Here is a 15,838-nt window from a genome sequence, read left to right on the forward strand (position 1 = left end):
GTCCCTGCAAGGAACAAAGCGTAACGACTGGTGGACTGGCTTTTAATTAGCAGACTCTCAGACTGTGCGTGCGTGCATGCGTGCGCGCGCGCGCCCGTGCGTCTCCACGCTGATAGGCAGGTAGGTCCGCTGTCTGCACTGCACAACGCCCTTCAGTTCCGCCCGAAAGGGAAATGACGCCAGTGCAGAAAATGGCGTCTGCATAGACTGTGGGACTGCTGTGGTTTGGTACTCATTTAGTGCGAGAGCCCGATTTCAGGCGATGGGGATCATCTGCCGGGGCAACGTGGCAACGTGCCCTCGCTTTCCGTTTTCTTGAAACCCGGAATCTAACCCGCAACTCATGTCTGAAGGACCCAGAGCCGCCTGGTCGAAGAGGGGTTGCGGGGATTCGCATCGCCGAGGTGAGACGAGCGATTTACCGTCCAGCCGACTGCCCGCGGTGGCTTTATTCCTCTGGCGGGGGGGAGCGCAGACGTTAACTAGTGTTATCTAAGATGGATGCGAGTCACGACTGCGAGTTGACCAGGTAGCCGCGCCGAGCCGAGCCCGCTACGGTCCCGTCCAACTTGAAATCTCAGTACCGCCGCTGCGTCTCCGGCGTCAGGTGTAACTGTGACGTTACCGCTTTGCTGTGTTGGGCAACGCAGCCAGCGTTAATCCCCCCCCTCCCCCCTGCTCCTCAGGTTATTAACTAACCGCGGTTTCGTGTCTTGGCTGTGGAAAAAACGAAAGAAAGAAAGAAAGAAAAAAGCAGCAGCAGCGGTTAAAGTTAAACCCAACGTTTCTGGCCGAGTAGTTACGTTGCTCCACTCTCATTTCGGAAGGCCCGGCGTGCCGACGAGTCGTCCCACACCTTGTCGAAATGTCCCACCGCAGCACGAAGTTAGATTTACCTTAACCCACGCATGCGTAGTAGCACTTGGCAGGACCACTCGTAGGCAGGGCGAAATGTTGGGGAGCGAGTCCAGTGAGTTTGTTAGATGGCAACGCACCCTGCACTGCAGAATCTCACCTGTTGTCCCGTTCTCTCTGCTCCCGTTTCCCTCCCCTCACCTTGTCCGATCCACCAGAACAAGGGAAACCTAAACATAGGAAATGTGAGCGGCCCCTGTACGCACTACCAGTGAAACCTGTGACTGTGCGCCTGGGCTCCAAAAGGTAGGGATTTCAATACAATGTTGGCTGACACAATACTAAACTTTCATACATGTCATGAAATGAACCTGTTCCTGCTGCCGTCTGCCCCGCGTCCCTCTCATTTATGACGCCACACACCTTTCACTGCTTACAAGCTGCTCCCCCCCCCCTCCATTGTCAGCAACACCTGTGTATGTGACATGTTGGGGCGGTCAATTTATATCAACCTGAGGAAGTAAATGGTGCAGTTTAACTTCTTGCCCAAGCCAGTTTTTGTTAGAAACAGTTAATTCTAGGGAGAATTTAATTAAAAATGATTGTGTGTTCACTGAATGTTAAATATAAAGGAGATTTAGGAATTGAAGTGACCCCCAACTAGTTCTCTGTGTTACTCCAGTATGATTTGGGAATTATGCTTTCTTTTTCTTTTTTTTAATTTGAAAAAAAAATTGCTTCATCTGTCAGCGCTTGCTTATTCTTTGAAAACACCTGTGTCCTTTCTACAGTCTTCGTGTCTGGTGTTGATGGGTGAATTGAATGCCCACTCAACCCCAGAACTATATATCTACAAATTAACATTGAATATCTGCATACATTGTCAGAATGATTATGTTGCTTTGCTGTTTTGCACCGGCAGATGATAATGCTTTAATGTCAGGGTTGTGTTGGTTCTGTTATCTAGGTGATTGACCCTCAGAAAAGGGACTTTGTTAGAATCTACTGGACACAAGGGGCACTGTCCTCTGATTGGCTCGGACAACCCCCTCTGACATGCCCGTGGCCAATCAGAGGTGAGTGTGCATTGTGTGTGTGTGTGTGTGTGTGTGTGTGTGTGTGTGTGTGTGTGTGTGTGTACTTCCCACATGTTTTGTGATTGTGGGTGAGTGTTTGTGTGTATAAAGAGAAATGCATGAAGTCTGTGAAATGTGAAGCCTTGTTCCTTCCTCTGTGTGTGTGTGTGTGTGTGTGTGTGTGTGTGTGTGTGTGTGTGTGTGTGTGTGTGTGTGTGTGTGTGTGTGTGTGTGTGTGTGTGTGTGTGTGTGTGCGCGCGCGCGCGCGCGTGCGTTTGATTGCATGGGGGTAATTATGTCAAATGTAAATATAGTGTTTTCCTTTCTGTGATGTGGAGATGTTAATGTGCATTTGTGATCATTCGTGTGTAGGCGTGTGGGTAATTACACGAGGGTGTAGGGGTGTGTTTGAAAGATGGGTTGAGAGGGTGTGTGGGATGTTTATAAATGTTCTTTATTTTCCATGAATGTACACATGTGTTCACCAGCTTGAATCAGAATGTGTTGTTTCTGTAACGTGCACTTGGGTGCATGTGTTTCTGACTGTGAAATGGGGATGGCTTGTTTTGAGATGCAGCGGCTGTACTGCTGGGCTCTATACATTGAATGTCCTATTGGATGCCCTTCCAGGCTGATTTGCAGCAGCATGCACACAGGCACAGTCTTTTCCCTTTGAGAGACTCACTGTATTGTGCTGAGGTCATCTCGGTAAAGTTCTGTTGCCTCCCTTAATGGACCACTGTCGGACTTTTACTCATGAAAAGATAAAACCGGGAAGATGTTTTGATGGGCAAAGCCACTGTCAGTATCACACATTGGTTTAACGTTCAAACTGAGCAAGTAAAAATTGAATCTTAAATTCCATACTGACATTTTCTAATGCTTTTGCTCTTGTGTTCACCTTGCACCCCCATATTACCCCGTCTCCATTACTCCCTGTCGTCTGTTTGGCCAGGTGTGTTATGTCGGGGGGGGATGTGGAGGTGTACCTGTCCCAGGTGCATGATGGGAGCGTGTCGTCGGGGTTCCGGGCACTGTACGAGGAGCGTCTGCTGCTGGACGTCACACTGCTGATAGAGGAGCATCACTTCCAGGTACACACGGACACACACATTTACACAAAGATGCATACATACATTGATGGATAAAGAGAAGCATGCATGGACACATATATATACACAGACATTTCTCTTTCACTAAAATCCTGGGGTTTTACTTGTATTGCTTTTGCTGTGAAAGACTCCATGCCTGAAAATCTTGGGAAGTGGTTTCAGGGTACAACACAGTAGTCTTCCTAGACATTAGCATTGTGTTTCCCTGGAATTATGTCAGTGCACAGGGGTCTGGCAGAATCCCAGGCCCGGCATTGCACATGTTCTATTTGACAATGAGCCTTAAACACGCAATGAATGAAAATGCATATGAGTGCCCTGGATATTGAATATGAGGGCTTCACACTTGATCGGTCAAATATTTCTCTCTGTGCCACTGCACCGTGGAGCTGATATAATATCAATGGCAAAAAAAACCACTACATTTTGAGCAGAACCTGGCAGTATGTGAAAAATAACAATGCACAGGGATTATCTTGTCTACCGGCCATTGCTTTCAAGGTCAGTGTAAACAAGGAAGTGATGATACAGAGCTGATAAGACAGGACAGAGTCTGAGAGAACTACAACGCATGGATTTACTGGATCCCGGGATTTAAAACCCAGGAGAGTACCAGGACATTGGTGTGATATGACTACACATACATAGACATGCACATAAACAAATGCACACAACATATGCACAGGGTAGGGATGTGAGTGTGAATACTCTAGAGATATATGAACCTGGTTTGCAACCAAGACGGCACACATATGCCACCTGGAGCAACTTGGAAAATCCTGACGGAACAACAAACTCTCCACTTCCTCAACAATTGCCTCCACATAAGACATTTCACCGTTAGTTGCTCTGTTGCAACTGCTCAATGACCAAGAGTTAAAAATCTAAAGTTGTGTTTGGCTGCTGTAAGGTATAAATTTGTACTACAATTGTCACCCTTTCACCTTTTTTATTCACAATACCTCCCTTCCCATGAGACTGCTAGCAGAGTGCTACTGGATTCCGCGAGTTAGGAAGGGACTTGTTGCGGACATTAATTGGCATTTACAGTAGCCATTAGCGCTGAATGTGCGTTCCCCCCGTCACTGCCTTCGCCAAATTTCAGATTGATAGTAGCTACTGGTTCAACATGGAATATAGCCATGAGGACAGCCTGCTGTCTGTTGTCGAGGACTTCTCATCACCACCTCAGCCTAGGCCTACAGATTTCTTGTTTTTTGTTTGGTTTTTTTTCTCCCCAATTGTACCTGGCCAATTACCCTACTCTTCTGAGCCATCCTGGTCACTGCTCCACCCCCTCTGCCAATCCGGGGAGGGCTGCAGACTACCACATGCCTCCTCAGATACATGTGGAGTCACCAGCCGCTTCTTTCCACCTGACAGTGAGGAGTTTCGCCAGGAGGACATAGTGCGTGGGAGGATCACACTATTCCCCCCCAGTTCCCCCTCCCCCCCGAACAGGCGCCCCGACCGACCAGAGGAGGCGCCAGTGCAGCGACCAGGACACATACCCACAGACGTGGCCAATTGTGTCTGTTGGGACGCCCCACCAATCTGGCGGTAACACGGGGATTTGAACAGGCGATCCCCATGTTGGTAGGCAGCAGAACAGACCGCCACACTACCCGGATGCCCCCAGGCTTGCAGATTTTACCGATGAATCGGGACAGGGATGAAATAGAGGAAGACGATGACCATGATGGAAGTCATTTTTGGAGTGAGGCCATACATGTTCAAGCTGAGATTTGAAGCTGGCAGTGCTGCTGGTGAAAAGAGAAAGCGTTTCATTTGACGCAATGCATGATCCTCCCACGTATTACTTCCCCCTGGTGAAACTCCTCACTGTCAGGTGAAAAGAAGCGGCTGGTGACTCCACGTGTATCAGAGGAGGCACGTGGTAGCCTGCAGCCCTCCCCAGATCGGCAGAGGGGGTGGAGCAATGTCTGGGAAAGCTCAGAAGAGTGGGGTAATTAGCCGGATACAATTGGGGAGAAAAGGGGGGAGGGGGGGAATAAAAAAAAAAGAATAGTGATCACGACATTAGGCGCTTTGCTGCGCCTTTGAGCTCACATTTTGTAATATCAAAATACCGGTATTGGCAGTGTTGAGTTAATATCAGCGGTATTGCTGCTCCTCATATTTCATATTTCCAATGGGAAAACTGTTCCTTGACAAGCCAATTGTTCTTGGTTCCCCAGGCCCACAAGGCCTTGCTGGCCACTCAGAGTGACTACTTCCGGGTCATGTTCACGGCAGATATGAGGGAGAGGGACCAGGACAAGATCCACATGAAGGGACTGACCGCCGCGGGATTCGGCCACGTTCTCCGCTTCATGTATTATGGCTCGCTAGAGCTCAGTATGCCCACCGTCCAGGAGATCCTGCAGGTAACACACACACACAGAGTGCTACAAACACATATTGTGCTACATACATAGGTAGACGCATGCAGTACCACACTATGTACACACACAAATGTTGCACTGGTACAGGGATGTACTGCCTACAACTATATTAATCGCACCAACTACAACTTGACTAACTTTATAGCCTAGGAGTGGACTAATAGCTGCACAGTCTAGAGCTAAACTTAACATGCTGACTAGAATTATATTAACTATGCAGTTTAGCACTAGACCAGCTATGCTAACTAAAATTACACCAACTATACAGTCTAGAATGAATAGATGTAGTCTAGAATACATATACAACCTCCTTTGAGAATGTTGATGGAGAAGTATAGAGAAGGCCAGAAGGAGTTACACTGTGTCTTTGTGGATTTAGAGAAAGCATATGACAGGGTGCCGAGAGAGGAGGTGTGGTATTGTATGAGGAAGTCGGGAGTTGCAGAGAAGTATGTAGGAGTGGTGCAGGATATGTATGAGGGAAGTGTGACAGTCGTGAAGTGTGTGGTAGGAATGACAGATGGGTTCAAGGTGGAGGTGGGATTACATCAAGGATCGGCTCTGAGCCCTTTCTTGTTTGCAATGGTGATGGACAGGTTGACGTACGAGATCAGGCAGGATTCTCCTTGGACTACGATGTTCACGGATGACATTGTGACCTTTAGTGAGAGTAGGGTGCAGGTTGAGGAGAGCCTGGAGAGGTGGCGGTATGGACTGAAGAGAAAAGGAATGAAAGTCAGTAGTAGCAAGGTGGAATACATATTCGTGAATGAGAGGGAGGACTGTGGAATGATGAGGATACAAGTAGTATGAGTTTAAATACTTGAGGTCAACTGTTCAAAGTAATGGGGAGTGCAGAAGAGAGATGAAGAAAAGAGTGCAAGCAGGGTGGAGTGGGTGGAGAAGAGTGTCAGGAGTGATTTGCGACAGAAGGGTAGCAGCAAGAGTTAAAGGGAAGGTTTGCAAGATGGTTGTGAGACTATGTTATATGGTTTGGAGACAGTGGCACTGACGAAAAGAGAGGAGGGGGAGGTGGCAGAGTTGAAGATGCTAAGATTTTCATTGGGAGTGACGAAGAAGGACAGGATTAGGAACAAGTATATTAGAGGGACAGCTCAGGTTGGACGGTTTGGAGACAAAGCAAGAGAGGCAAGATTGAGATGGTTTGGACATGTAGAAAGATGCTGAAGATGGAGCTGCCAGGCAAAAGGAAAAGAGGAAGGTCAAAGAGGAGGTTTATGGATTTGGTGAGGGAGGAAATGCAGGTGGCTGGCGTGACAGAGGACAGGAAGAAACGGAAACAGATGATCCACTGTGGTGACCCCTAACAGGAGCAGCCAAAAGTAGTAATAGTGGATACAGTCTAGAATGGACTATTCACACAGCTGGTGGGAGCTGGTCAGTCCTTGTCTGCTCTCTCACGTCTTCATTTCTCTGTGTGTATTTTCTCTGTGTGTATTTTCTCATCATCTATCCTATGGTCCTCCCTCCTTCTCTGCCTGCTCCTGCAAGGCGGCGATGTATGTCCAGCTGACAGAGGCAGTGGAGTTCTGCTGCTCTTTCCTCCTGACGAAGATCTGCCTGGAAAATTGTGCTGAGGTCATGCGTCTCCTGGAGGACTTCAGCGTGGGCGTGGAGGGCGTGCAGGAGCAGCTCGACAACTTCCTCCTTGATAACTTTGTCCCCCTCATGAGCCGGCCCGACTTCCTGTCCTACCTCAGCTTGGAGAGATTGCAGGTTTGTTTGTTGTCTGTGCTCTCTCTGAAAGGTTCTCCCCTTTCTGGGTCAAGGGCATAACTCAGGTTAGCATATGGATGGGCTGGTTGGGCTCCTGACAAATGCATATTCAGATTAATTTCTGAATTTACTATGTTCTGTGGGTGAAGATGCAATTTTTCTTTTGCAGGGTTGATAGAGAAATTGTTTTTTTTTTGTTTTTTTGCCCCCCCCCCCCCCCCCCCCCAAAGGGGATAATTCTCTGTTCGCCCTCTGATTTGGGAGCAGTCAGCCAGTCAGTGCTGCGTCCACAGAGCTCGTAGAGGTCTTCTTTCTCAAGGATAGTTTAACAAATGGAGATATAACCCTGGCCCTCCAGCTTTTACATTATTGACCACTTGCTTTGTAACATACACTGACAAAAGTTCATGGGTCTCATGACCTCATATCCAGTGCAGCAGAACCAAGTAAGACATTTACCACCGGCATCAGGTCTGTGTCAGCTCCACCATTCAGAATTAATCTTAACACCAACATCAAGGTTGTAGTCGCCTTCAGTAGTCATTAATATATTAATGTGAAGGTAATTTCAGTGGTTTTGTTCCAAGATGATGCAGCAGTGAATTATATACTGCTAGAATTCAGTTTAACTGTGGCTACAAAACATAAAACCCCAAAATGGAGCTGTGTAATATAATAGTAGAATTTTAGAAATTACACCCAACACAACTAAAGGATCGATGCATTCGAACATAGTATGAGGCTCAGTAACTAGAGCGCCGTACAATCACATGGACAACAGTGGTTGGCTTGACCAAACTTCCTCCATGCACTTTCTAAGACACTTTCTATTAGACCTCGTAAGCATAATGCATCAAATGACATCACATATTTGGGGAGAGAGAGAGAGCGAGAGAGAAAGAGAGAGGCGGGTGTATTAGAAGCGTTATGGCTGTAGTGGCTTGTCAAGACTGTTGCATGTGCAATGCTTGCTGGTACACAGAGTAATTGTGGGACTGGTTCTCTGAACAGGAGTATAAATATGAGTAGCACCAAAGCAGTTCAAATTTTGATAGTCAGTATAGACCATCTGTACTTCCTGGATGTGCACATTATGAGTGGTGAAATTTCTCTTTAACGTTAGCACCTCATATTCACACGCATTTGAGCTGGACATTGGCCTCAAAGACACAACCCCTCCCTGTCCCTAGAATCCATGCCGACTTTATTGCAACCTTTTTCTTTTTCCCTCTTTTTGTTTTAACTCCCATTTCACCGCCACCCCACCCCCTAGGCATACCTGGAGAGTGATGCTCTGAGCCGTTTCCCAGAGATCGAGTTGTACGAGGCGGTCCAGTCCTGGCTGCGACACGACCGTCGCCGTTGGAGACACACTGACACCATCGTCCAGTCCATCCGTTTCTGCCTCATGACTCCAGCCAACATCTTCGAGAAGGTGAGAGGTCACCACGCCAAGAAGAAACGACTGTATTTGAGCAGCAGTGTGCTCCTATGGAGAAATATCCTAGGCTCCAGCATCCCGTGACCCCAGTTGGGATAAGTGGCTTGGATAATAGATGGATGGATGGATGGAGGTGTTATGCCGGGTTTTTCCTCCCAGCTAAAGTGCCCTTGAGCGAGCCACTGACCAACCACCTCCAGAATAGCTGTTCTGTTGCGGACCATGACCTCGCTGTATAGAAGCGTAGTAGTTGGACTATACAGTGGTGGTACTAGAGGAGAACAGGAAATTGTGCATTCCAAATTGGGAAGAAAATCGGAAAAATGTTTAAAATAATTCAAGTTCATAAATGGTTGCATAAGTAGCTCAATGGCTGGTAAGATGGAAAGCAGCCGGTGATTTATGGGACGTAGCAGTTTTGAACATAAAAACTGTTCCTCTCTGTTCAAATCATGTTCACCTACAGGGGCAAGATTTAAGTTTATGTTTTGTGCTCTTCCTCCTCTTTAGGTGAAGACGTCGGAGTTCTATCGTTACTCCCGGCAGCTGAGACAGGAAGTCGACCAGGCACTCAGCTACTTCCATGATGTCAACCAGCAGCCACTAGTGGAGTCACGCTCCAACCGGATCCGCTCTGTCCGGCCACAGACGGCCGTCTTCAGGGGCATGATTGGACACAGCATGGTCAACAGCAAGATCCTGCTGCTGCATCGGCCTAAGGTGTGTGTGTGTGTGTGTGTGTGTGTGTGTGTGTGTGTGTGTGTGTGTGTGTGTGTGTGTGTGTGTACACATGTTTAGCTATCCTTTTGTGGACCAAACCTGACAACACGTACCTTGTACGGACCTTTCAGAGGGCCGCACAAGGAAAAGGGTCTATTTTAGGGTTAGGAGTTGGTTTTAGGGTTACGGTTAGGGTTAGGCATGTAGTTTGCATGGGTAAGGTGAGGGTTAAGGGCTAGGAAATGAATGTAGTCAATGAGGGGTCCTCACAAGGATAGTGAAACACGACTGTGTGTGTGTGTGTGTGTGTGTGTGTGTGTGTGTGTTGGCTAGCCTCATTGCATCTTTTCTGTGTGTTGGACAGCCTGTCCCTGCTTGTGATTGCCTGTCTTTCTGTCTTCGTAGTGGAAACTCTGGATGTTTGACAGTGTTTTCTTGTATTGAGTGTAGGTAAGGATAATTTACCTGCCGTCGCACAGAACAGTTCCAGTTACTGACAGTTGAATACTGGTTGAATACGTAGTCGTCTCACAGCAAGAAGGTCCTGGAAAGTGTAACACTTGCCTTACTCTATAGGTGCCATCCTTCTGTCATCTCACACCGTTGAAAAACCTTTATATAATTATAATGTAGTGATTCACAATACCCAGCGCATTTGCAAACAAATCACATTTTAATCTAAAACCCATATTTTATGCATTGCCTATTGGTGGAAACCCCTACTTTTGCATCACTTAATCTAGATAGTACTTTTAAACTCTGGAACAATCTAGGCATCCATATATTAGGAGAGTTGTACAAGGCACCTTTGCTTCTTTTACGCAAATGCAGAGTAAGTACAAATTACCAGGAAGCAACTTCTTAAGATATTTGCAAGTAAGAGACTATGTAAGAAAACATATGAAAAATTTTGAGACTTTTAGAGGCTTCAGTCTTGATGGATTCCTCTCATCATGCTCAGAAGAATCAATATCTTATCTATATGACGCCTTACAATCGATCAGTCCAGTTGATTCCACTCAGAAAAAGAGGCATTGAGCTCTCGGACATTCTGTGGGGGGAAAAAAAGCTTTGAGCACATCCATTGATTTTCTAATAATGCAAGGCACTGTTTAATCCAATTTAAAATTCTACACCGTCTTCATTACTCAGAGGAGAATCTCCCCTGAGGTTTCCCCTATACATGATAGATGCCTTTCAGCAGATGACACACTACTCCACAGCTCCGCGCTATGTCCCGAAGTTAAGACCTTCCGTCCATCCATTATCCAAACCACTTACCCTGCTCTCAGGGTCGCGGGGATGCTGGAGCCTGTAGCTGTCATTGGGCAGCAGGCGGGGACACACCCTGGACAGGCTGCCAGGCCATCACAGGGCCCACACCCACACACACACACACACACACGCACATCCACACCTAGGGACAATGTAGTATGGCCGATTCACCTGACCTACATGTCTTTGGACTGTGGGAGGAAACCAGAGCACCCGGAGGAAACCCACGCAGACATGGGGAGAACATTCAAACTACACACAGAGGACGACCCCCAAGGTTGGACTACCTTGGGGCTCGAACCCAGCACTTTCTTGCTGTGAGGTGGCCGCGCTAACCACTTTTAAATTAATATCTAAAATGCTTCAAATCCAGTTAGAACCAGAACCACTCATTATTATTCTAGGAATATCTGATGATGTTATAAAATTAAGCAACACCCAGCAATTTTTCCTGTCCTGTAGTCTCATCATTGTAAAGAAGCTGCTTCTCATGCACTGGAAAAAGATCCCCACTATAAAGATGTGGTATAGTGATCTTACAAACACACGTCATTTAGAAAGAACAAGGTACAGTCTTATGGACAAGGTTTGGTCACCTCTTACTCATCATCTTACACATGTGACTTAAAATTAGCATTCTGCCCTTTACACCAGCAAAGTAGTGAACTGATGGAAGGTAGGGCTGGGGGGGACTAGAGTTGATAGGAGAAGGTGTTTTATTGTTTGGGTTTTTTGTATTTTTGTATATATATATGTGTGTATGTGTGTGTGTGTGAGTGTGTGTGTGTGTTTTATATTTCATATGTTTAGTTATTACTTATTTTATGTACAGATGTCCAAAACCACGAAAAATAGGATATTGTGAAATAATTGCATGGATATATGTATGCTCTCGTGTATTTATACATGTCAGCGCGCCCAAATAAAAACATTTGAAACAGAAGAAATGCTGCTTGCGGCTTGCGGTTACTCCAATGTGAAAAGTATTAAAAATGATAGAATATCGATGAAGGATGAACTATGACCATGTTCTCCTGCAGTCGCACTTGACTCGTGTGGCAGTCAGAGAGTCAGGATTCTTTATTTGTTACGTCTCATTATACAAGTACAAGAGAGTAAAACTCTTGTGTTTCGACTCCTCAACACTGCAACAACAATAGCAATAAAATAACAACAGAAAAGCAGTAAGAATGATAAATTGTGTGTGTGTGTGTGTGTGTGTGTGTAAACTGATGATCCGCTGAAGACCATAGGTCAGTACCATCAGTCCGGCACCAGGCTTAGTGTCTTTAATGTTCTTTGTACAGAAGCCTGGTTAATTGGTGGAAAAAGCGGTTTCGGAGCCTACTGGTCCGGGCTTTGAGGCTGCGGTACCGCTTGCCTGCCGGTAGCAGCTGGAAAAATCTATAGTTGGGTTGGCTGGGGTCTTTGATAATCCTACAGGCTTTGCTGACACAACATCCACCGTATGTGTCCTGGATGGAGGTTAAACTCACCTCCACTGATGTCCTGGGCCGTCCGCACAACAGTGTTTTGTGGTTGTGGGCAGTACAGTTCCCATGCCAGGCGGTGGTGCATCCAGTCAGGATGCTCTCGGTTGTGCCTCTGTAGAAGGCCCGTAGAATCCTGGGCGCCATGCCGAACTTCTTCGGTCAATCTGCTTGTGCAGGCGCTCAAGGCCTAACTGATGAAATGAAAATTCATTTGTTTAATGCATATGTAACGTTCTGATTTAAATCCCCCTTCCCCCCAGGTATGGTGGGAGCTGGAGGGCCCCCAGGTGCCCCTACGACCTGACTGTCTGGCTATCGTTAACAATTTTGCCTTCCTGCTGGGCGGAGAGGAGCTAGGTCCGGACGGGGAGTTCCACGCCTCCTCCAAGGTGTACCGCTATGACCCCCGGCAGAATTCTTGGCTCCGGATGGCCGACATGTCTGTGCCCAGGTAAGAGGAATTAGGCGGTGCGAGGTGTATGCTGCATACATTTTACTCGTACACAGGAATACCTTAGGGTGCTCATCACATGTTGCTGATTCAGGTGAGATGTGTACCTGTGTGGAGGCCCAGCTTGGGTGTTGATGTAAAGTGAATGTTTACTGTTATCCTTAATGAAGAGACGCTGCTCGTATTGTGGTTATCGTTTTCATGTATGGAAGTCGAGCTTGCGTGAGGCTGGGTAGAATGGTATGATTAATCCTAAATTGCCATGTTTTACTATTCCTGTAACACTTACTTTCTCTTAATTCCATATTATCTCATCTATTGTGTATTTAATTTGAAGATTATGAAAGGTAGAATACATGTATCAGGAGCCAATAAAGTGTCTGTCCTTTTTTAGGTCAGAGTTTGCCGTTGGGGTTATCGGCAAGTTTATCTACGCAGTGGCGGGCCGCACGCGCGATGAGACGTTCTACTCCACGGAGCGTTACGACATCACGGAGGACCGCTGGGAGTTTGTGGACCCGTACCCGGTCAACAAGTACGGTCACGAGGGGACGGTGCTCAACGGCAAGCTTTACATCACCGGTGGCATCACCTCCTCCTCCACCTCCAAGCAAGTGTGCGTGTTCGATCCGGGGCGGGAGGGTGGAGGCGGGGGAGGAGGAGGAGGAGGAGGAGGGGTGTGTGGGGGAGGCTCAGGTGCGGCGGAAGCCCATAGGACGCGGGGTGGCCGCAGCCCGCTGCTCCCCGGCACACATGCCAATTGCTGGGAGAACAAGTCCAAGATGAACTACGCCCGCTGCTTCCACAAGATGATCTCCCACAACGGGAAGCTGTATGTATTTGGGGGCGTGTGTGTTATCCTGAGGGCTTCCTTCGAGTCCCAGGGCTGCCCGTCCACAGAGGTGTACAACCCAGAGTCGGACGAGTGGACCATCCTGGCGTCCATGCCCATTGGCCGCAGTGGCCACGGGGTGGCAGTGTTGGACAGGCAGATCATGGTGCTGGGGGGACTTTGTTACAACGGCCACTACAGTGACTCCATCCTCACCTTTGACCCCGAGGAGAACAAGTGGAAGGAGGATGAGTATCCCAGGATGCCTTGCAAACTGGACGGTCTGCAGGTGTGCAGTCTGCACTTCCCAGAGTACGTGCTGGAGCACGTCAGACGTTGCAGCTGAGGTCTGCCCCCAAGACCACCCCTCCTTTTTTCAATTGCACGCAGGGAGATTAGGTGTCTACAGGTGTGAGACGAACACACTGGTGACACACAGGCTTTTACACTAGAGACCAGCGCTTAATTAGGGCGAGGCGAAGATGGCCAATGCAATAGTTTTGCTGCCCTTTTCAATGAAGGCAATCAGAATGGGGTCGGAGATCACCTGTTAAAGTCAGCTCGAACGTTTTCAGATTTAGCTTTTCTCAAAAAATAAGGGAAACATATTTGAGGGGTAAAACATTTTTTTTTTTTTTTTGTCATTCTGCTGGTTTATTTTTGGACTAAGGTCAGTTTCCTACTCTACTCACCTGCTGTATTTAGGCTACTGGGTCAGTCTTGGTCTTAAGGCGGGAACACACTGGAAGTGTCTGTGGCACGTGTTTTTGAACAAGTCTACTTTGCACTGTTTGATTTTTAGAGCGTTAATAGAGGACCAAAATTGCTGGGGGTTTTTAGTTTTTATTTTCATTTGTATTGCTTTTTTTTTGTCTGTTATTTTTCCTGAGGTCCGAGGAAAGTGCTTATCCGTCAAGAGGGGGACAGACACCATACGTGTCTTTGATCAGGGTTTTCTTGTTGTAAGGCAGGACACATTGAACGGAGGCTACGGTTACATTTTCAGTCCAACCCCCCCCCCCTCCCCCCAGGACAAATTGAACGACAGTTCCTGGCGGTACAGAAATGTGGATTTTGATCACAGTTCCAACAGCCCTTAAAACCCTCGGCGTTCATGCTGGCGTCATGAGCTGACCTCTGTGTAGTCCGGGTGCACTCGGACCACGGTAGCTGACAAACTGAGAGGGAGGGCATGGGGAGTAACACACACACAGATTAAACTAGATTATAGACATACTCAATCCCATAAAAACTGATGTCTACGTTCTTACCTAAAACAACACGTTGAGATAAGTGTAACCGCACGCCAAGACAGGGATGAGGTTGATTGATGAAGATCTATACCAAATAACTTAAGAGCCAAGCAGTTAACTTGGTTAACATGATTATCTGATTTTAGAATTGCTGAGATATATGAACAGTGTGAGCGCTTACATAGGCCAACTCTTGCACTCGTTAGTCTCCAGATATCAGGAGCAGACTGTTGAACAGAACGGTTTCAAACTTGTGACATCATCCGCAGCACTGCCAGTGTTTAGAAATGCCTTTCTGCATTGTTGCCACACAAATGTCCGATCAGGAGCGCCATACGACGCGCACAAGTTCTTCCTTCCAGTGTGTTTGGGCCTTCAGTCTTAGTTTTCCGGTCATCTTCAGTATATCTTCCATTCTGTGCTCACGATCGTGTGACGTCACTAAGCCTCTCTGTTCTCTCTCTCTCTCTCTCTCGTTCTCTCTCTCTCTCTCTGTCTCTTTGTCTGGAGGACTTGTGTGTGCGTGAGCGTGCGTTTGTGTGCGTGTTTGTGTGCATGTGAGAGAGAGAAATACGTTCACCAGTTTGTTGCGTGAGGGTTTGTGATGAAGGAAATGGTGAGGAAGTCACTGTAGCTCTGCTGTGACAGTAGTCTGCCTGATACTTACAGGACGTTAACATTGTCACATACCATGGGGCCAAAGGTTTGAGGTTGAAATTATTTCCTTTTTTTTATGCCTACTTCTTACTTAACCCCTTGTATATGTATGAGATGAAATGGCTTTGCATTGCTTCATTTATTCATGTCCACATTTGGTTAGGCTTATTTTGTTGTTTTTACGATGGCTGGGGTTTTGCCTATGCAGGATCATGGTTTACCAGCTAACCTTCCAAATAACTGTGGCATTAAAACTTGTATCACTGCTGACGTTTTAGTAGAAAGTAGCCTGAAAAGTTCTTCGTGTATTAAACTTCTACCCCCTTATACATCAGCAATAGGTGCGTTCACCGTCGGTGTGAAAAATGAAAAGTAGGTCAAACTGTTCTTCGCTTAGCTCGAAAGTCCAAACCTGTTTTGCTCCGTGTTTGGAGTCGGACGTTGTCGGCCACCTTGACCAGTGAATGTAAACACGTCTGCTTTCGATGATGTCATAAGGTTGCAGCCAACAGGACACTCCTGTGTGCGAGG

The 15,838-nt window shown here is 47.0% G+C and overlaps 1 protein-coding gene across 1 annotated transcript; it reads left to right on the top strand.

Moving 5' to 3' along the window:
- Positions 1–287: 287 nt before the first annotated feature.
- On the top strand, positions 288–13,862 carry klhl15 (kelch-like family member 15). Its single transcript, XM_056299756.1, has 9 exons — positions 288–404; positions 1,074–1,161; positions 2,887–3,025; positions 5,242–5,430; positions 6,961–7,185; positions 8,459–8,620; positions 9,137–9,346; positions 12,375–12,565; positions 12,960–13,862. The coding sequence occupies exons 1-9, from the start codon at positions 344–346 to the stop codon at positions 13,741–13,743; spliced, it is 2,049 nt and encodes a 682-aa protein (XP_056155731.1). The 5' UTR covers positions 288–343; the 3' UTR covers positions 13,744–13,862.
- The last annotated feature ends 1,976 nt before the right edge of the window (positions 13,863–15,838 follow it).

This window comes from Lampris incognitus, chromosome 19, assembly GCF_029633865.1.
Source record: "Lampris incognitus isolate fLamInc1 chromosome 19, fLamInc1.hap2, whole genome shotgun sequence".
Lineage (NCBI taxonomy): Eukaryota > Metazoa > Chordata > Actinopteri > Lampriformes > Lampridae > Lampris > Lampris incognitus.

Excerpts from the sequence above, each read along its gene's own strand:
- klhl15 (XM_056299756.1), top strand. The coding sequence starts at position 344 with ATGTCTGAAGGACCCAGAGCCGCCTGGTCGAAGAGGGGTTGCGGGGAT. Across the intron at positions 405-1,073 it reads CGGGGATTCGCATCGCCGAG|AACAAGGGAAACCTAAACAT; the intron begins GTGAGACGAGCG and ends CCGATCCACCAG. Across the intron at positions 12,566-12,959 it reads GCCGACATGTCTGTGCCCAG|GTCAGAGTTTGCCGTTGGGG; the intron begins GTAAGAGGAATT and ends GTCCTTTTTTAG.